Source organism: Serinus canaria, chromosome 8 (assembly GCF_022539315.1).
Source record: "Serinus canaria isolate serCan28SL12 chromosome 8, serCan2020, whole genome shotgun sequence".
NCBI classification, from domain to species: domain Eukaryota; kingdom Metazoa; phylum Chordata; class Aves; order Passeriformes; family Fringillidae; genus Serinus; species Serinus canaria.
This window is the reverse complement of record NC_066322.1, coordinates 20,677,901-20,698,669: the sequence shown is the minus strand read 5'-3', so window position 1 is coordinate 20,698,669 and position 20,769 is coordinate 20,677,901. Positions and strand designations below refer to the sequence as shown.

At 39.8% G+C, this 20,769-nt stretch overlaps 2 protein-coding genes across 3 annotated transcripts in view; one reads left to right on the top strand and one right to left on the bottom strand.

The window, feature by feature from the left end:
- Window positions 1–3,083: 3,083 nt before the first annotated feature.
- PRPF38B (pre-mRNA processing factor 38B) lies at window positions 3,084–11,646 on the bottom strand. Its single transcript, XM_009088481.4, has 6 exons — window positions 11,270–11,646; window positions 7,925–7,993; window positions 7,486–7,637; window positions 7,342–7,402; window positions 4,555–4,778; window positions 3,084–4,302 (listed from the first exon to the last, which is right to left on the bottom strand). Exons 1-6 carry the CDS (start codon window positions 11,546–11,548, stop codon window positions 3,447–3,449), a joined length of 1,641 nt encoding a protein of 546 aa, XP_009086729.1. The 5' UTR covers window positions 11,549–11,646; the 3' UTR covers window positions 3,084–3,446.
- A 1,980-nt stretch (window positions 11,647–13,626) lies between these two features.
- HENMT1 (HEN methyltransferase 1) overlaps window positions 13,627–20,769 on the top strand; it is a 10,099-nt gene continuing 2,956 nt past the window's right edge. Inside the window, exons 1-6 of one of the 2 annotated variants that reach the window (XM_009088482.4) lie at window positions 13,627–13,839; window positions 14,663–14,790; window positions 16,279–16,391; window positions 17,350–17,484; window positions 17,890–18,072; window positions 19,665–19,842. In XM_009088482.4, coding sequence (XP_009086730.1) covers window positions 14,677–14,790; window positions 16,279–16,391; window positions 17,350–17,484; window positions 17,890–18,072; window positions 19,665–19,842 — 723 coding nt within the window. In that variant the 5' untranslated portion in view covers window positions 13,627–13,839; window positions 14,663–14,676. Of the gene's footprint in view, window positions 13,840–14,542; window positions 14,614–14,662; window positions 14,791–16,278; window positions 16,392–17,349; window positions 17,485–17,889; window positions 18,073–19,664; window positions 19,843–20,769 lie in introns of both variants that reach the window. The other variant, XM_050977262.1, reaches the window with a different exon arrangement.

Genomic DNA, 20,769 nt, shown 5'->3' with positions numbered 1-20,769 from the left:
GGCTTGGAGGTGGGCATGGATATGCTAAAATGGATGTTTTCAGAGCAGTATCTGTGAAATCATGTGGACTAACAAATTAGGTGATTATAACTACCTAGGTTATTTTATAGTAGATGACTTCATTAATGCTTACTTAATAAAAAATTTAAATTCATTGCATAATAGTAAAGATGTATTTAGTTGGAATTACACAAATATGAACACTTGCAAAAACTTTGTATATATTATTTAAAATATACAGTATTAAGTTTCATCTGACACAGAATAATAGCTCCAAACTTAGATTTCAATCCACTGAAAGAACTTGCAAAAATCTACCCTTCAGCTGACTTCCGACTCAACCCAAATTTACTGAGATTGAGTGTTCTACCACCTAAGTATTGCTGGTGAAGAGTAAAAGAGATAACAACAACCTCATTGCAAAACATCAAAAGTGGCACTTAAATGCTGTTTTACCCTGCTTAATAGCTGGTGGTCATCCATACTTAAAGCTACATGTGCTGCACCATGGGGCAAAGGGTTCAAACATCTAAAGCCAGCAGAATTCATCAAATTCCTTCAGATTCCCCTAAAGAGGGGGACTCATATGCTGTAGGAGGTTACTAATATTATATTCCAGTACTTAGCATTGGAGCCACCGGAAATTTCCAAGACAGATGAAGCTTCTCAAGGGTAACTATCCTAAGCTGTTATGGACACATGGCATACTATGGAAACTTCGGGTTCATAGTGCTTCGGTCATGGTCATTTACCCTGAGAACTGAAGAGTGAATGCACTGACTAAGAAACAACAGCTCTGCAACCACAGCTCCTCCAGCTAAAATTGGCAGAAATTTTCTTCTAATGCCCCTGAGATGAATGTCCAGTGCGCCTGTACTGCACTGCAGCAACTGCACAGAGTGGGCAGCACTGCACCTCCACTGGCTCACCCCTGCTCATCAGAGCTTCTTTCACAGCCCTGCAGTTCCTTCTGCTTTTTAAGGAACAGTACATGAAATAATAAAATGGCATCAGAAAGACAAAAAGGAATTAAGAGACTGGATACAAACTGAAAAGCTGTATGACAGTAAATCCTAAGGATAACTTTAGACAGGTGTCTTGATTCAAGTAATTGTCACAGGTCTTGGTTGGCAGTGAATATTGCGCTGTCCATTACACTGCTAACTCAATTGATCGTATTAAATTCAGAGGCCAAAAAGGACTACTTATAAAATAGGAAAATACAAGCACAGTCCTGAAATTACTGCACTTGTAAAGAGATACTGGGATGAGCCAGTCTTTGCACAGGCTGTAGCGAAACATTCACCATCTTTGTTGTAGCGAGACAGTACTTGTCCACGTTCAGGTCAAAGATTGTCTCTCAAATACCTGCATTTTTTCCTGCAAATAAACCATTCTTTCACTGTATTGCCCACAGCCTCAGAAGAGGAAAATTACTGGAAATCAGTAATCCATTTTCCTTGACAAAACACTGGTTCTGCAGCCTCTCTGCCCAAAAACATATTTGTTTCAGAAACTGAAGGTTAGAAACAAGGCCAAAAGAAGCCCTCTAGACACAAACAAGATAAATTAAAGTTGCCTGCACTGGACAGAATCTATGCAATCCCTTGGCAGACTGCAGAGACAGTTCCAGTTATCTACTAGACAGGGTATTTTTTTTCTTCTCCAATCTTAAATGAAAGCTCAGTATTTTAGTTTTACACTGCAAGGCAATGAACTTGTTGAAGCTTAAATTTTGTTTAAAGTTCAGACTTAAAATCAGGTAACACAAATATAAGCAGACAACCTTAACAACGTCAGTACTAAAAATTGTTGACTACTAAGGATCATGGTGATAAAGACCATTACAGTTCAGAAAACAGGAAGAGAAGGGAGGAAGAAAAAAAGTTTGATTCTTGGAATACTATGGAATGAAGTATACTGTTGGAAGTCAAAACACAGTTTTCCCTGGATGTTTAGAACAAAATAAGTCTAGATGACCTGCATCACGCAGAAGCAAAAAAAGGCACAAATACTGTATTTCTACCCTCAGGTTACTTCATGATTGATTCCCACTTCATATTCTTCCTATCTTGGGGCTGCAGCATTTCTTTTGTTTGCTACATCTTCGTTGTAAGTCACTTATTACATAAAAACCCTTATTCATACAAAGTGTCACTTGTTCTGAAAATAAAATGTGTAGGAACTGAAGCACTCTTTAACTGGCAATGAACATGCAGGGAAAAGCTGACACTCAATACAAAGGAATTAACTGAGTTTATTCCAGGTGGTTCTCCTCACTGAGTACACAAGTAATCAGAATAATCTATGAAATAGACTTGGACGTTAATGATATGATCTTTTTCTATAATGCATTTTGGTTTTTCCTTCTAACAACATGTTTTAAAAAAAAATATGCCAGATGAAATGTTCAGCACAAACTGTGATCTTTACTATTTGTAGAAAATATGAATTAAAAAAGGACACTATCAGTTAATTCTTATTTTAAATGTTTACACTTATAAAATGCTTTGGAAGCTTGAAACTGAAATCCTTTGATATTTTTCTTCTTCCTACCTCCCTCTTCCCATCTTAAATGCCTTTATTAGCCCAGGATTATCATAAATGACAGAGTGCAGCTGCTTAAAAACATTAAAGGACCACAAATGGATAAACTGTGTTTTTTTTAAAAAAAGGAAGCTTACATGGATTTTCTTCAAACAAATAAAATGCATAGATGGCTACGGTACTCATCCGTCAACCTTTACAGTGTCCGCTTGAGGTAGCCTCTCTACGGAATAACTAAACAAGCCCCAGCATAATCTAAATCCTTGCATCAAAAACCACTACCTCTGAAAGTCCACTCAATTTAACACCACTGGTGATCAACATAATACATTTTAAAAGCTTTGGACAAAACAGCAGATACAGTGGGCATAAATGTTAGTTCTAAACCTGCAGCCCTCAATGTACATTGTATGCACATAAATATCTCAGCTATAATACACATTCCAGATCCATCCCTAAAAGCCATACTATTATGGAGAGCACAGCCATGCTAACTTCAGCATACAAACCATAATTCCACGTCTACAAAAGGAAAGTATAATTAGTGGCAGTTTATTGCCTCATACAAATTTAACCAACATGGCAACCATGCCAAAGGAATTAAAACATTTTCAGGACATATGTACAGACTGTACATTTCAGAAACATCTGAACAATAAAAATGCAAGAACAATCTCGGCATTACAAATTAAACTAAACAAATGGTTTGAAACCGTCAATGCATTGAATGGGTTTACAAAGGCACTTCCCTACCGAAAATAGGAAATGACAATCTGCAGCCTAGAGGGAGGTTGGAGAAGAGTGCTCATCAACTACTGCACAATCTCAACTTTAAGAAAAAATAAGCAGGATTTAATCAAACATTTATAGGATTCAATGTGATCCACTTTTGAAAGAATTCACACAGTCTCATCTTTGTTTTTCTGTTGCTTTTCTTGGCTCTCTCGTTCTGTACTTTGGCTCCTTCGACGATCATGTTTGTCAGAATGGTCCTTGCTATCACTGTGATCATGTTTGTGGGAACGTTCTTTGCTTCTGCTACGCTTCCTAGATTTTTCTTTGCTGGGACTCTGATCTCGTTTTCTGGACTTCTCAACACTATCTGTTCTTCCTCTGCTTCTGCTTCTACTTCTTTTATTTGACTTCTCCTTATTTTCATTTTTATGTTTACTTGATTTTTCTTTGCTCCTGCTTCTGCTGCGCTTACCTGTGTTCCTGCTTCGGCTCCTACTCCTATGCTTTCTTTCCCGGCTTCGACTTCTACTGTGCTTTCTCTCTTTTTTGGAATCCCTCTTGTCATCACGGTGTTTCTTCTCATCTTTGTCATCCTTGTGTCTCCTCTCCTCTGTGTCACCCTTAGTTTTCTTTTCTTTTGACCTTTCTCTAGATCGATCTTTTTCCCTCTCACTACCTCTTTCCTTATCATAATCTCTCTCTTTTTTCCGACTCCGCTCATTTTCTTTCTCTCGTTCCCTGTCCCTGTCTCTTCTATCTCCTTTCCTGTCACGACTTCGACTCCGGCTTCTGTATCTGTCCCTGCTTCTGCTTCGCCTCCGTTCCAGCGAGCGATCAGTACTTCGAGATCTCCGCCTTTCTTTTTCTCTCTCCTTTGCTTCACGTTCTAATCTCTGCCGTTCTCGTTCTCTTTCTAGTTCTCTATCAAAACTAGATGATCCATGGCCTTCCCGATGGTGACTTCTGCTTCTGGATCTTCTGGGAGACCTCCTGGGACTGATGGATCTTGGTCTCGGAGACCTTTAAAAATAGAAGACATTCTATATGAAACACCTCCTTCAATAGTTAAGAAATCCTCTTTCCAATTTCTACTTTACAGACAGAGCTTGTACTTAATATTAAATACAAATTATCATCTGACTATTTTAATCCACTAGCATCCATAAACTGTTGCCTTAAAACTTATTTCAGTGAAAAGCCAACATGTTGCTGCTAATAAGTAGTTCAATGTTGAACTTTTAACATTCATTTTTAAAATAATGTTTATGTGACCTTGAACGTCTACGTTCTGCATGCCGGTCTATTTCTTCCATCCCCTCTTTGCCATCTTTCTTGATTTTTCTAGGTCTGCTTTTAATTTGCTGGTCAATGGCTTTCTGGACTGGCACAGGAATTCTTGGAAACAACGTGGAAAACCATTCAAGCTTAGTAAGGAAGGAACGAAGCATCTCCCCTATGGTCATAACGCAGCCCCCACCTGCCTTCACATCCAGGTCCTGCAAAATACAAGCAAAAAATATCCTGATGGTCAAAAATATTCTTTACCGATTAAAAAAAAAAATGCTGCTACATTACTGTCCTATTGAAGTCTCATGATTATGAAAGTTTACTTGTCTCATATTCTAATACATTTCCTTAGAGAAATTCAAACTCTGCACCCTTTGGATTTGGCAGAATGTTACAGATAGGGAATGGGACAATATATATGCATGCAGGCACATACTAATCCTGCAGCCATCTGGATGGTAAGGGACTGTCGATGAAGAGATTAACACAAAATCCCCTTACACGGTCTGGTTATATGGTATGATCTTGCATTGTATTTAAATGCCACAAAGTTGAGAAGTCCTCTGAAACTACATTTAATACTCCATTTTGTGGATATACAACTGTGTACCATCATACCCAACCCTGTGGCCTAAATAATTTATGAACTACATCATTGCCTATCTAAAAATGATCATAGAAAAACCTCTAGTACAAAATGGCATCCTAACAGAATTGGAAGCAATAGCAAACCAACTGCCATGAAGCAGTGAGGTTTCTAATTTAGAAATATGTAAAAAAATAAATAAATGAACAAATAATTGGAAACGCATAATCCATGATGACCATTGTCTCTGAAAAGGGTCATTACCGCATGAAGGCCTTCTTGCTATGCCCTCTCACAGCTCAGGACATGTTAGTCAGCTATTGTCAGTCCCAAACCTATAGTGCAAGCACACAAGGAAAGTGAGATTTGTTATCTAAACAGGAAGAGAAAATCTGAACGTAAAACTGCTTGCACTCACACACATTTAAGTGTTCAGATATACAGTTTTTCCAAATATAATCGCTGCAGAGATCTAAAGAAGAAAAAGAGGAGTTAAACGTAGCACCTGGAGAGTACGTACAGTTAAATAAAATAAACATAAGAAGCATTCTGAAAAGTAACTGTGTCCTGGGAAGGTTTTCACAGCAGCATGACAAAAGATGAACTGCTTCCATATTTTTAAGAACTGGAGGGGAAAAAAAATCCTGTAGGTTTAAATAATTCCATATATAAAAATTTGCTTCATCCTACTGAGTTTGACCAGGACTGGTAAGAAACTTAAGCAGCCCCAAGCAGGTGTTCTACATAACACAAAGCTACTGATACCAGCTGGGAAAGAAACACTAATTCCAAAAGTATAGTAGGAGATTTTAAGCAACAAGAAATAAACATATCTTGACACCCAGTATCAGCAAGAACTGAAATGTATAAACTAAAAAATATGCTTTGAATAATGAACCAGTTAAGACCTGCACAATGCATTGTACTTGTGACTGCTGTACTGTCCTTGAAATTGACTTTGTGGGACCCTGAGAAAGTAACTGATGTTGGGGACCCCCAACGCTTCTCATAAATTACAGTCCATCATTATAGAGAAGAATTCTTATTAGCTAGCCCCAGCTGGAGGAGAAGGACATTACACTGATTCAAGCCAATTCGGTTTCATTTTTGTTAAAAATCTACTATAGCATGGGTTTACCTGAAATCACCAGTTGTTTCCTTTGCTCAGTGTTTTTGATACTTAGCAGGAAAGAAGCCATTTAAAATAAATACACTGCACTGCAGTTAAACACAGTTGTAATTAACACTATTTTTAATACCAGTATTTGGACATCATTTGCAACTACAACTTTTGAAATTTCTTCAAGTAGATGCCAACTGTCACAATGAAGATGGCAAGTGATCCTTCCTGTTCTATTTTTAAATTCAGAACGTAATCTCAAACCTGCTCAATGAATCCCAACTGCAGCAGTATGTAGCAGACTGTGTATTCAACTTCATAGCCCAAGAAACTTCACCCACCAGCTCCCTACTATTTCTCCAAAGAGTAAATCAGGACTAGCATACCAAAGGTATTTTCCTATCTGACTGAATAATAATGCAACCTCTTTACTGAACTTCTTCAGTTAGCAACTCATCTCTTTATCTGCCCCATTAACAAAGACATTAAGATTCCAGAAATAATGCCACCTTATGCAGTAATCAGGCTTTTTGCTTCTCCTCTGAAGAAATCCTGGGTTTAGTCATTCCAGGACACGAATAATAACCACAGAGATTCTGGCAGAATTTTCCAAGGTGAATGCTGGTTTCTACCATATAGTTCCTACTCTTTTATGTAAGCATCAATTCCCCTATCCCAGTAATAAAGATAATACAAATTTAGCACTTGCATGACTTACAACACCTTTCCTAAAAGTAACTATGATTTTAAAAACCACACAGAAGACACATTCACAGAGCCTGCTATATGCATTCTGATTCAGTACACCTGTTCCACATGGTTTTGCAAATCTGACACAGTAACATCTTAACCCATGAAGAAATCCGTTAGATCTTCAAAATCTAAGAGAAATTACCCAGGTCCCAGCTCAAACCTGTTTCCTGCACTAATTAACATACATAATGTAAACAAGAACATAACATTGTAACATTCAAACTACAGAAAACCCTATCAAGCAATGTTTAAGCCTAAAGTGGTAACATGAAAAGAAACAAAAGAAAATAAATTATTACCCTCGCCGACATACCTCTTCATCATCAAGAAAGGATTCAAACCAGTCCCATAGATCTGTAGGGGGCTGTGTGTACCTTTAAGCACAAAAACAATATAAAATTTTAATACAGCTTTCTGCATATTAGATCAGTCATTAGTTGATGATATTGATACTTACCTAATATACATAAATCCAAGAGCCCTAATATATGGGGAGTCTGTATGAGTGATAAGGCCCATCACTTGTTTACGAGTGAGCTTCAGTGTAAATAATTTGTAGAGCAGACAAAAAGCAGTAGACACAATTCCTCCAGTTCCAACACCACGCACCTTTCAAAAGCAGAAAGTTAGGTGAGGATGCAGAAAGTCACAAATACATTATCCCAAACCTAGAAAGAATATGAAAACTAACACAGGATAAAACCTAAATCTACAAACAAAGCTACGTGGAAAAAGTACTGACACCCACAGCTTTGCAAGTGAGAAGACTGTATCTACTCTCTGTAATAAATATTTTATTTCTAGAGACTGAGCCAACATACAAGCACATTTTATCTACGCTTTGAAAAGTTATTTACCAGACAGAAAAATTTAAGAAGGCACGTACTTCTACTTACCCCTCCACACATCCCTGTCTGGCCTGCTGTTTTTCTGCTGCCCTTTTCCCATGGTTCAACATGTGTTACCTGAAAGGGTGAGGTGGGGGACAGGAGGAAAGAAAGAAAATTACAATTACAACCTTCATAAGGTTTAGGTGACCACACAAGCCTGATTTAACAATGGATATTCTAAACCAATCTTCAGAAACTGTCTTCTAGCAAATTCAAGATTAAGACTGCTTTGTCATTAAAGCAAAGCAAAGCACTTGGCTATTTTAATTACCACATTAAGAAATTACAGCCAAAATCCTGAATGAAATTTATAACAAACAAATCCCATAACCCCAAAGGAAACACCCATGCTTATTCTATACTCCACATACTTTCAAGTACTTTACGACTAAACCCCATCATTACTATTTCCTTGGGTGATCGGACAACTGCCTTTATTTAAACCATCTCCTTACAAGTTTAGTGATAACTGCTGATGACAGCTACAAAAGTCAAAATATACAGTCTCATATTCCTAAGTCTCATTTTTGAAGTAAACTTAACTAGAGATTTCTTTTCTTTATCACTTACTATTAGGACAAAAGAAATATGTTTATCAAGGGTAGTATTTTAACATAAAGGCAATGCTTTTTCTCTTAGACTGCAGGGATATAAAATTGGCCCAAGACAAATCTTGTGAGATACACTTAGGGATGAGTGCACAAACAAAGTTAATCAACACCATTCATAAAACTTGACAATAAGAGTCATAAACAAGCTCAGAACCACATAACTGCCTATGCTACATTTGAAATTCTGAAATTCAGAGAAGCAATATCTGGCTCAATAAGCAAGTATCTTTCCTAAACACATCAACTTAAAATATATGTAAAAGACAAAAAAGGGTACAATGGTGCTACAGTGGATTGGGAATAAGAGTTCATGCTGTATGGTACTTCACAAATTAGGATTCTTTAACAATACATGAAATAAAACCAATTATGTACACAATCACAGGACATCAGAGACACACTAACAGCAGAAGTTGCTGAACTGTTTGTTTGGGTTTTTACAGTTGCTGTCTTTGCCAAACAGGAAATATGAGAGATGCTAATACTGTAGAATTCAAATTCCACTATGACTTCCTGTACTGTTAGCATGAGAAGTTCATAAATACTACACAAATAATACTGCATATCCTTCTGATTAGGTTATATAATATTGCTTCTCACAGGAAATGAAAGTATTTTTTAGTCAAAGGATCGAGTATAACATTATCATAAATGATAGTCTTCAACTTTAATTACAGGCTATGTAAACATGCTGGTTTTGACAGGTATCAATTAAAACAAATAACAAAACCCTGAAAACAATATTCCTTTCAAAAAGGAGTAATTAAAGTTTTGATCCCACAAAGACTGCTTTGCATGCTTAACTTGTTGGAAATACACAGATGAAATGAAGCTGAGGACATGCACATGGTGTTAAGGTCAGGGATAAAGAAAGAGGAAGTCCTGCACTTCATAGATACAGAACTGGAACACCAGCCCAAAATTACAAATGAATTAATTCAAATATCTGGACGCAATCTATATCTCCAAAGATGGTGCTTATCACTAGCTGCCTGTTTGACTTACAGTCATCTTTCCTCATAATCCAGCACCCAGCATTCTAATATTTTCTAGAAGAGCCACTTTTTTCTTAGACAGACAAATACACTTGAAGATACAGCTGCTATGACAGGTCATTAAAAAAAAAACCCAACAACTCATTAAAAAAACCCAAACCAAAACAAACAAACAAACAAAAAAAAACCAACTAACAAAACAAAACCCCCACCGTAATTATTCAGGAATCTTAAAACATGAAGAGAATTCAGATCTTATTAATATCAATGAAGCAGCTGAACCATCAGGTTATCTTCTCCCTCACAGCCATTACTCATGAGTGAGTAAGGGGCTGAGTTTTCTCTTTATTTAGCATGCAGTTTTGAGTCACTAACTGTCATGTTCAGTAAATAAATCAGATCAATATGCAGGTTTTTAATGGTTTGTAAAAATTCTTCCCAAATTTAAGATAAAAATGAAACAGCAAGTCAAGCAAATGAACTATCTGACCTACTGCTGCTGAGCTCTACCAGTACAAAGATGACAAATTGCACCAAATACTTTTTAGTGCATCTGAAGGGGTTCACTTTAAAAACAGAGTAAACTCTCAATTTTTCTGAAAATATGTTTCATAACTTTTTCAGCTCTAAAAATCAATTGGGTAAGTAAACTCCGCTACTTTCCATTTAGATAGTCATGTGTCTCTCACACATGAAACATGTAGTAAATTAACTGGAGAGATACTGCCGACAATATAAGTTACAGTAAGTATTAGGAGAAATAATCAGCTCCAAATGACAGAGCACAGGCAGAGAAAAGCTAACTCTACATGAAAAAACAGCAGCATAAGTAAGCATAAACTGCCAAAAATCTCAAAATACTGTGGTGGAATTATTTTTCACAATTATGGTGCCTTAAGTAACTTGATTTGGCTTGGCAAAAAGGCTACCTTTGCTTTTTATTTATTTCAAATACACTGAAACCCACCAGCTGACACAATAACATTATCAAGCAAAATGAATTCACCTGAAAAAATATGCCAATAACGACCAAAACACAGGTGACTATAAATGAATTATCTAACCTTGAATTATCTAAATTTTGGTCTCGTTATCAGAACAAAGAAAGTGGCTGCGTTGATTAGCATTAATTATGCATACCTCTACCTGGGAGAGTGGCTTGATGGAAGCCTCGGTGCAAAACTGATTCAATCCTGCTAACAAAACAAGAACCGAGACATGGGTGCCCTGATACAGACCATTAATCTCCCCAGTACATCTTACCTAACGCCAAGAGAAGCACTAAAACGAACTCGTTAAGTTGTAAGCTGAGTTACGGAGGAGGGAATCCTAACCTGGAACTGAGAACGAGAGCCACACGCAGACACCCAGGGTGACCACCATCCCTTCTGCGTGGTTACGGGGCGCGCAGGCGGCTCCGCGCTGCGGGGAGGGCCGGTCTCTGGCGGCGGCACAGATCTGCGCCCTCCCCGCTCTCTCCGGCTGAAGGCGCAGCCCTCAGACGGCCATTTCGCCCCCACCGCCCCGGCTCACGCTGCCCTCTTCAAAACCCATTTACGGCTCGGCAATTCCAAATCCGACGCGGAACACGCCTCTTTGGTGAGGCAGAGAAGGCAGAGCCTTGGATTCCCCCAGCTCAGCAACACAAGAGATACTTACTCCCATCCCTCACCGCAAGATAAGGGGCGAAAAGGCGCGGGCCGCAGCCAAACCGGGCCCGGCGCCAGCGCGGCCCGCGGGCTCACCTTGAAATAGATCTCGTCCACCACTTCGTGGTACGTCTTGAGCTCGTAGAGCTGCACCTTGAAGTAGGGCGACGAGAGGATGTTGGTGAGGATCATAGGGTTCAGATTCATGGTCTTTTCGTTGCCCCACAGCGGTAGCACGTTGCCCTGCTTGCCCGAGGCCGCCGGCTTGGGGCCCCCGCTCTGCAGCGGCTGCTGCACGGGCGGGACGGCGCCGGGCGGGTGCTGGGCCACCTGCTGCCCCTGGCAGTTCGCCACCGCGGGGCTGTTGTTGGCCATGGCGGGTCAGCGCTCGGGGCAGGCGGGCCGCGCACACGGAGCGGGGCCGGCGGGCGCTGCCTCAGCCCCGACAAGATGGCGGCCGGGGAAGTGACGGCGGCGCCTTCCGGGGCCGCGTCACCGACCCGCGGGGCGCGGCGGGGAAAGGGCGGGGGAGCTGCGGAGTCCTGCGCGGCCCCGCCCGGCCCCGCCCGCCGACAGACCGGCCGTTTGCCGCGACTCTGCCCGCCCTCGCTTCGCCTCTCGACTTCACCGCTCGGGAGAGCGAGGGGACTCTGTGAGCCGAAGGGGTGCAGCTGCTGACACCGTCAAACGGAGTTCAGTAGATTAAGCCCCGGACTGACAAAGTTGAACACTGGTTTTCTTGGTCCCTTGTCGGGGGTAACGAGGTCACGGCACAGCTGGCGCTAGCCGCTTCTGACTCCACAGCAGCGGAGAAGCAAAGTAGTCACAGAATGACTTGGGTTGGAAGGGGACCTTGAAGACCATCCATCTGGTTCCGACCCCTGCCGTGGGCAGGGACACCTTCGATTGGACCAGGCTGCTTCAAGCCCCATCCAGCCTGGGCTTGAAGGGATGGGGACATCCACAGCTTCCCTACTGCGGAAGGGCAAAGGAAGACATGTTGGTCACGTTCAGCGTCTTGTAGCCCTGGAGGGCAATGAGGGCGAGGGCACGGCCCCGCCTGTTCCCTTGATGCCAGTGCTGGCTACGAGGCCCACTGCTCTGGCCAGGACCTGGCTGAGCCGCTTCTGAGAGCCCTGCCAGACACCCAGAAAACAGTAACTGTTCCCTGCTGCTCAATTCCAGCTCAACAGCTCTTTCTGAAACGCAGTCCTACATACAGACTTGGAACAAGCAGAATTAGGTTAAACAGCTAAGAGAGAATCACTGTCTACATAGAATTACTCACAGGAAAGAGAAAATGGTCCCTGGTTCTGCCTGCAAAAGCAAAAAAAAAAAAAAAAACACAATAAACCAACCCAAACAAACCAAAAAACCCCACCCAAACCAAATATAACTAGCTACATACTTTGGTGTCAGTCTTTAAATCTGAAGTACAAAAGCATGATTCAAAAGAATTGCCAAAATATTCTAAACATCAAATGCCTGTGCAAAAAATTAATTGAAAGTTCAGTGAAATTACTGCAAGCTGGGCATAATGTGCCAAAGTATGTTCAGTTGTACATAAAAGGGCTCCCCATTGCTCAGTGCATGAGGAAACAGGTACAGGGAGAAGTTGGTATAAAATCATCCACGGGAATAGCATCTCTACATGCTTAAACTAACCTAGATTTTTAATTTTGGAAAGAGGAGATAAATACTGTTGGAAGTAAAATAAAAATTCACTCTTCATTACACACTGAAACATTGAGAAACAGTTCATTTTCATTACCCTGGCCTTCAAGTACCTTAGAGCTTGCACTATAGCAGTAAAGTGTTATCTGAAAAGGCAGCTAACAGTTTCTCTCAGCTGCCTGTTCTGCTATCGAGGCTTTTCACTCCTCTTTTCTAGAAATAAGCACCAGTCCTCTTTTGGCCTCCTCTTCCCATCTTGGCTGATTTCCAAAGACATTCACAAAATGGCTCTACCATATTGATGCAGTAAATACCCATTTAACAAGCTCGTATCAATCAGAGAACTAATCACAAAAACTAATTCCAAGAAAGTGATATTGTTCTGGAGGTAGTAAGCTTGAATACTAACTTTTCTTTGGTCATGAATGGTTTTGTTATTGTTGTTTGGAGCACTTAATTTTTATTGTGCAACCACTTCAAGACAGCCAATATTTCTGTTATAGTTTCTATTGCCCTAATTGTGTTTCTATGTATTTACCTTTTCCTGTTGGAATATTTAGCCAAATACAATCCAAACCTCAGTATTTTTTATTCTCTATAAGATCACATTTTTATACTTCTTTCACTCTTTGGTGATGATGCTGAAACCTCACTTATAGTTGCAACCTATGAATCCATTTGCTCCAAATTAGATTTTCTTCCCTCAGGCATCCCAGCTGGTTTTTATAGAGTACAGCCAAAAAGAAGAACAAAACCAAAACAAAAACCAAACTAAAGAACCTCAAAATGAGGTGATGGCACGGATCAGTAGAACAGGCCGGCCCGGGGACGGTCGTGGGTGCTGCTTTATTATAAGTCTCTCATAGAAGCGCCTTAGGGAACATCCCCCGCACTGGGGGCCGTCCATTGCAGCGCCCGGCGCCCCCCGGAGGTGCCGCACTCCCGTTGGGGCTGCCGCTTGTGCCGGGCGGGAGCTCGGCCTGGGAGAGAAGGTGGACGAGAAGCGCGGGGGAGCCCCGGCAAGGGCCGGGGGTGACTGGGCCGGGAGGCAGTGGCTCTCGGGGCCGGGAGGCAGTGGCTGTCGGGACCGGGAGGCAGTGGATGTCGCGGTCGGGAGGCAGTGGATATCGCGGTCGGGAGGCAGTGGATATCGGGGTCGGGAGGCAGTGGATATCGCGGTCGGGAGGCAGTGGATATCGGGGTCGGGAGGCAGTGGATGTCGGGGTCGGGAGGCAGTGGATGTCGCGGTCGGGAGGCAGTGGATATCGGGGTCGGGAGCCGGGGCGGCTCAGGAGCCGGCGGGGGTCAGGCGGGGGTGCCGCGAGTGCCCCTCAGGCGGGCGCTGCTGAGGGGAGCCCAGCAGGCCCGCTTAGCTCCTGAGGTGGCGGGGGACTGGCCTGAACACCGAGCCGGCTTTTGTGCGTATATACACACAAAACCATGTTTTTATTTGTGTGTAAAAGACCTCGTAGAGCAATCAGGTTGTGTGCAGGCTTGTCCCAGATGCATTTGCTTGTAGTGTGTTGTTATGGTCTCTGTCCAAGTGTGCTGGATGGAGAGTGACAGATTATGAAATTTGCTTTTTTAGATTTTTTTATGATTTATAGTCGTTTGCATAAGGTTTTTTGCATAATTACGTGTGGAGAGAACAGCCTAGTCGTGCTAATCCAAATTTTTTTGTCATTCTTTGAATAGAACTCAGATCAGGTCTGGCCCTGCTTAACTGGGACTCAAACACCATTGAAAACAGTGTATTTTGTAATTGGGTATGTTATGAAGTGTTTCATAAAATAAGAGTTAACTTTTTATTTTAAGGTTGCCAGAATACTATGGATAAGAACTTTAAAGAAGAGTTTACGCAAATTATTAAATTTGAACCTCCTTTGTACAAACAACGCCACCAGTTTGTTAAAGATTTAGTGGAGAAATACAAACCTAAGAAGGTTGGTGTGTTTTGTCTCTTTAGGTTATAAACTTGAAAGTAAATTGATGCTTGGCATCTCAGGAACACAAAAGTGTAAATAACCTGTTGACCTAATTACCAAACAATAGTAGTGAAGGAGCTCTTAAAACTGAATGGCTTTAGCAGATGCTTTGTGATATGTTGTTTTGCAGGGGTGCGTAAAATTAATGTTACTTGATGGGAAGAGGAGAATATTTAAACAAGAGAAATGCCTTAGACTGTTTTTGATTGTAGTGGGCATTCTGTTTTTAATTTAATGCTGTGGAATTTGGTTCAAGTTGCTTTCCTCATAGTTGGGTTTTGCTTTCCAGCGCTTTTAGTTCCGTGTAGTGTATCAGGTTTATTTCATCATTTGCATGGATAGTCTCAGATGAGAAGTGACATTGAGAGTGTGGGATTATGTGAGGCTAGCTCATCTCCACTTTCTTAAGATCTTGTGACCCTCCACCTGTGTTGTCACCTGTGTCCCCCAGTATACCAGAACTTTTGTTTTACTACTCACTGTGAAAAGTTAAATTGTTTAAGTAATATTCTGTGGTGTCATCCCCACTTCCTTCCCAAAAAGATCAAGTCTGCAGTGTTTAACCCTTAAACTGATGTTAATGTCTTAGGGGCATGCAAGAAACTGATGCACCTGCATTACTTATGTAATCATACTTCTAGTAGCTAATAAAAATCTAATCCAGTCTATGATACCATGGCACTGTAATATGCTTTACAATAGAACACATTCACTAGTGTTGCATCTGTCTTTAAAGGTTTGAATTTTCTGATTTAGGATGTGGAAGGGGTGGGAGAGTGAACCTTCTGTTTACACAGACAGTAGATAAACTGGGTAGAAACAACTCAGGATTTTCACATGGGGAGCAGCAGTGGGCTTCAACCTTGACTGAGCCTGAGAAAGAACAGTGGGAGTTGGTAGACATACTCAACTATCTCTTTAGCTTACAGGAAGGAATATCTTATTCTTTCACTTCATGGTCTGAATTTCCCCGGAGTTCCCCACTTAAACATTAGACTGAGCTTGTTTTTTAGCAGATTCTTTGCAGCTCACTTGGCTGTTGGTGAGCCTGTTCTCAGTGTTTTGGTGGGAGAACTGCCCAGTGAAAAGCAGTGGTGAATGTGAAAATTGCTGCAGGTTTTGTATTTAAAATCATACTTTTCTGTTACTCACTGGAAGATATTTTCCAGTCAGTGGGATGTCCTATATGTACTTGTTTATAGCTGTAGTAACAAAAGGTTAATTATTTTTAAAAAATCTTGCAGGATCTTCATATACATTTTTAAAAAGAATTTTCAAATCTGCATCTATCCTTCTTGCTTACAGCTGTAAATTTTAATTATGATTCTGAAATGCTTTATAATTAAAAAGTTACATTGATAAGTGTGGAATTTTGATTTTATACAAGTCTCTGAAATTACTTAGAACTATATAGCTTTTATACATTTTTTAATATCTAATTTACAGGTGGCAGATTTAGGATGTGCTGATTGCAGCCTTCTCTGGATGCTGAAATTCTGCAGTTGCATTGAAGTGTTAGCTGGGCTAGATATCTGTGCAAATGTAATGAAAGAGAAAATGTAAGCTCTTTGATTGTTTTGAGGTTTGTGTTTGTCTTGACCTAGTGGTGTGGTGGGTTCCCCCTGGCTGGAGCCAGGAGCTCGCCAAAAGCTGCTCTATCATTCCCCCTCCTTGCAGAGGCCTCAGGGTGCGCACGTCTGAGAAATACACTGTTCGTAAAAGCACTAATGCATGGTGTTAGGAATATCTGTGTATGCTTATATGTGACATTATTATCTTCAGAAAGATCAGTTTTGATCTTTTTGAAATGTACATGGAGCTTTAGTCACCAAGGTAGGGACTTGGTTATCATTTTGAAATAGGAAGGTTAGCTCAGTGTGTGGTGTCTGGTTTGGAATCTTTCTAAAATGAGAGGTTTATGTGTTCTTTGAAGCGTTGTTCCAGTGGATGAATGTAGATTTACTGAAAGCAGATGAACACAATTTCTGTGAATACGTAGGATCTGGATGTTATCTCTCGCTCTTTCTCGAGAATGAAGAGAAATAACCTTTTATATGTAATATTTATTGTGTGTTTTGTCTAATGCTGTACTTCAGGATGGAATTTGCACATGTACTTTGGTTTCTCAGTGTATTTTACTCTGAAAAAATAGGTAATATGCTTGCCTAAAACTCCCCCCAAAACCGTGCAAAGCTTGTCTAAACCAGACTTACTGTGTATCTGGAATTTACCTATTATCAGAATTTACAAGTGGCTTTCCAAGTGACTTGAGAGTATAATGGATATTTTTGTAAACAGGAAGGACAGTTTCTGGATTAACTTCTGCTCTTTCTGTCCTATTGTAGGTAGTTAGAAGAAGTGTTTGTATTGCATATTCTTTGTTATATCCATGTCAAGTAGTTAACCTTTTTGAAATTCATGAGGTATCTATGCAGGGTGTTAGCTAGTTCATTTTCATACACTATTTATCTTGTCTAAGGTGCTTCCTGGTACATGATATTTTTAATACTTTTGTAGGCATACACTGTCTCCTCTTCCTGTTGATTATTTGCAACCATCTGAAAGATCCCTAACTGTTACCTTGCATCATGGCTCAGTTGCCCACAAGGATCCTTGCATGCTTGGTTTTGACTTGGTGACATGTATTGAACTGTGAGTATTAGGAGAATACAAAATGTTTTTTTAAGTCCCTTAGAGTTCAGTTTGGAATTTTGTCCATGCTCCAAACAGGCTTGATCAAACCTTTCAAGCAGAAGAGAAAAATTAGAAAAGTAGCAAGTAGAAGAGGGGCTCCTAACTTGTGTTTAAATTAACCATGCTAAGTAATTCAGGTAGTGCTTATGGCAGGAAGAGGGTACTGATGAAAAAGTACAAAATGCAAGAGTAGATTTGCTCAAACAAAATCCCCTGTGCTGCCACTTGGCCACAGTGCCAGTGCTCATATTGCAGAGACAGGTGTAATTACAGGTTACAGGTATGGGTTTGGGGTTCTTTTGACTGGTTGTTAAGATTATAGTAGTGTGTTTTTAAACAAAGACATCAACTTATTCTTTTCAGAATAGAACACCTGGAAGAATCAGAGCTGAAGAAGTTTCCTGAAGTGGTATTTGGTTTCATGGCTCCAAGCATAGTTGTGATCAGCACTCCAAATTCTGAATTCAACTGTTTGCTTCCACGAGTGATGTTATACAGGCATCCAGACCACAAATTTGAGTGGAGCCAAGCAGAGTTTCAAAGCTGGTAAGGTACTGAACATCATATGTTGTGTGCATATGATGCAGTTCTGAGTGCCCTGTAGTGTGAGAAATGAATGGCTGTGCATTTTCAGAATAGTTCACTTATATGGTTTACTGTCAGTGAAGTGTCACTTCCTGGTTTGGTGGTTTCTTTGCTGTTGAGAGCAGTTAGGCATATTCTGTGGATTTTGTATTATATGATGGTGGTTAAATTGGCTTTTCCTGTAACTGCTGTACAAAAAATGATTTAAAACTTTTACTTACACTTTATATATCTTTATTACAGTTAACACCGTTGCAAGATAAGGTATCATTTAATATTTTTGCATAATATCCTGCTCTAGAAATTCTTCATAAAATCCAACAAATCTGCTTGCTTTATATGGTGTGTAATTGAAGCACTCAGTGAGAGTATGCAAGAAGATTTATCAGATAGCCACAGCAATGGGGCATGTTGAACAGAGGATAGTTTAATGGATCATGGCACAATGAAGGATTTAATGCAAATCACACGCACATGACAGAGGGCTATATGAGATATATCTTACCCTTGATATCAGGAATGTAATAAAAATAAAACAAAGAAACAATGGGATGCTCTGATAACATTCAACTGTCAGGCAGCTGCGGAAGAAAATACATGGTACAGTAAAGAATGCCATACCTCAGTAGCCAGCTCTTGGTGTATCTATCCTGGAAATTTTGCCCCGTAAACTATGTTGTTTCTGCCATACACTTTAAAGTATCCAGTGATTTTTAAATAAATAATTTGGCAAAGCTGGAAGCATGTATTTTTCCCTACATAATGATACTAAAACCTGCCTGTAATTAGCTACCTTAGAATACCTTAGAGAAAATTTCTATGACTTGAAGTATATTTAGATTTTGCTTTTAGATAGATATGAATTTAAAATATTGATATCACTGAAGAAATGTCGGGGTTTTTTGAGCTGTAAACATGAGAAAGCCTTTGTGTTGTGAAATAGAGATATTACATTATTCTCTGAAATACATGAGATGTTAATTTAGTTTTCTTCTTTTCCATGGAGAATGGTGCAGGTAGGTAGCACAGTTTTGGTTCCCTGCCCCATTTGTTCACATTGGCTGATGTACTACAAGATACTTTTCATTTAGATGTTATATACACTGTTGTAACCTTGATTAGGTAGATTTTAGTCTTTCTATATTTACAGCAAACCACACTTTTTCTATTAACTGGTCTCTTGTGGTTTAAATGTGTGTATGTTTTTCATGGGTTTTTCTCAAAAAATCTTGTTCTTAAAAATCAGTTTTTAGCTGACTTCCAGGTTGGTGAGTAAGCAGCTGTGAGCGTTAACATTCATGCACATATTGTGGAAGAAACAGTAATGTTTGGATGGCTAAATTACGGATACTAAATGATTCAGATTATGGTAGGCATTTTACAGCTCTGGTACAACAACATGTGACAGTGCTTATTTTCAGGCATGGGAGTATTGTTAGAGAAATTATGTTCAAGCCTTTGCAGCCTCAGAGTCTTGATTCTCCTTAAGAATGGATCTTTATCACATAGAAAGATGAATATTTCATATAATTGGAATAATTGGTCTTTCTTAGGGCTCTAGAGACTGCTAGATGCTATGATTACTCAGTGGAATTTACTGGTGTCGGGCACCCGCCAACAGGAATGGAGAAGGTTGGGTTTTGTACCCAGATAGGTGTGTTTTTTAGAAAATATCCTCAAACTCGTGAATCTGTTCAGTCTGAGAAACCCATGGAAGCAGTTTACAAAACAGTAAGTATTAGTTTCTTTCTGTAGAGGTATGAATAAAGAGTAAAGTTGTCTATGACTGCCTGTGAGGTTGTTACCGGGTTATTACCTGCTGCTCACAATCACAGCAAGACAGTCTCATTCTTTTTGTTTCCAGATGTACAAAGGCATTAAACTTTTAGGGTATTTGCTAAATAACAATATGGATAATCATTCTTATCTTAAGAGACTCCTTTCCTCGGAATGAAGGCTTTATCTTTTATGGTTTCCAAGCTATAAAAATATCCGTAATTTCTGCATTGGAAATTTCTATGCATGTGAAATGTCATCTATTGCCCTTAATAGATGAATGAAATGGTCTTTAATGCTCACCAGACTTGGAAATAGATCTAGGTGATGGACATGTACTAGAAATTGCTTTCATTAGCTTCTGTTATAGGGTCATTTTGCAGAGTTTTCACATGGGTATCCTTTGAGATTAAACAAGAGTGTTAATTCTCTGTGTTTCTTATAAAATTAATTTTATAAGGAAACTAATTTATAGGAATAATTCAACATTTCAGGATGTAATTGGAAAGTAAGAAATAATTATAGACAGTGGAACTTCATTGGTAGTGTGTTGGTATAAAGCACTTCCTGTAACCTGGTGGGAATGAGATTGCCTGCTGAGTTTCCTTAATTGCCTTGGAGTATAGATCAGTGTAGAATACACTACAGTTTCACAGATTTTGATGTCATAATTTATTTTTAGCATTCCCTACAGCTGTGAGAGCATATTTAATGTTTGACTCTGAAAACAATAAATGACATACTGTAGTCTTGGTTTCCAGATGACAATTCAGAACTAGTTTAGAATCTCCATCGCTATAGAACTATCCCCAGAACTCCATAATGTGAGAAGTAAGAGAATTATTAAAAAGAGGTAAAGAATTGCAGGGCTTTGCCTTGCCT

What these genes read in the sequence shown, in the direction of transcription:
- PRPF38B (XM_009088481.4), bottom strand. Translation starts at nt 11,548, where the DNA reads ATGGCCAACAACAGCCCCGCGGTGGCGAACTGCCAGGGGCAGCAGGTG. An exon ending in TGGACGAGATCTATTTCAAG is followed by an intron (nt 7,994 to 11,269) that starts GTGAGCCCGCGG and finishes TCACCCTTTCAG; the next exon opens with GTAACACATGTTGAACCATG. An exon ending in CTTGGATTTATGTATATTAG is followed by an intron (nt 7,403 to 7,485) that starts GTAAGTATCAAT and finishes TTGTGCTTAAAG; the next exon opens with GTACACACAGCCCCCTACAG.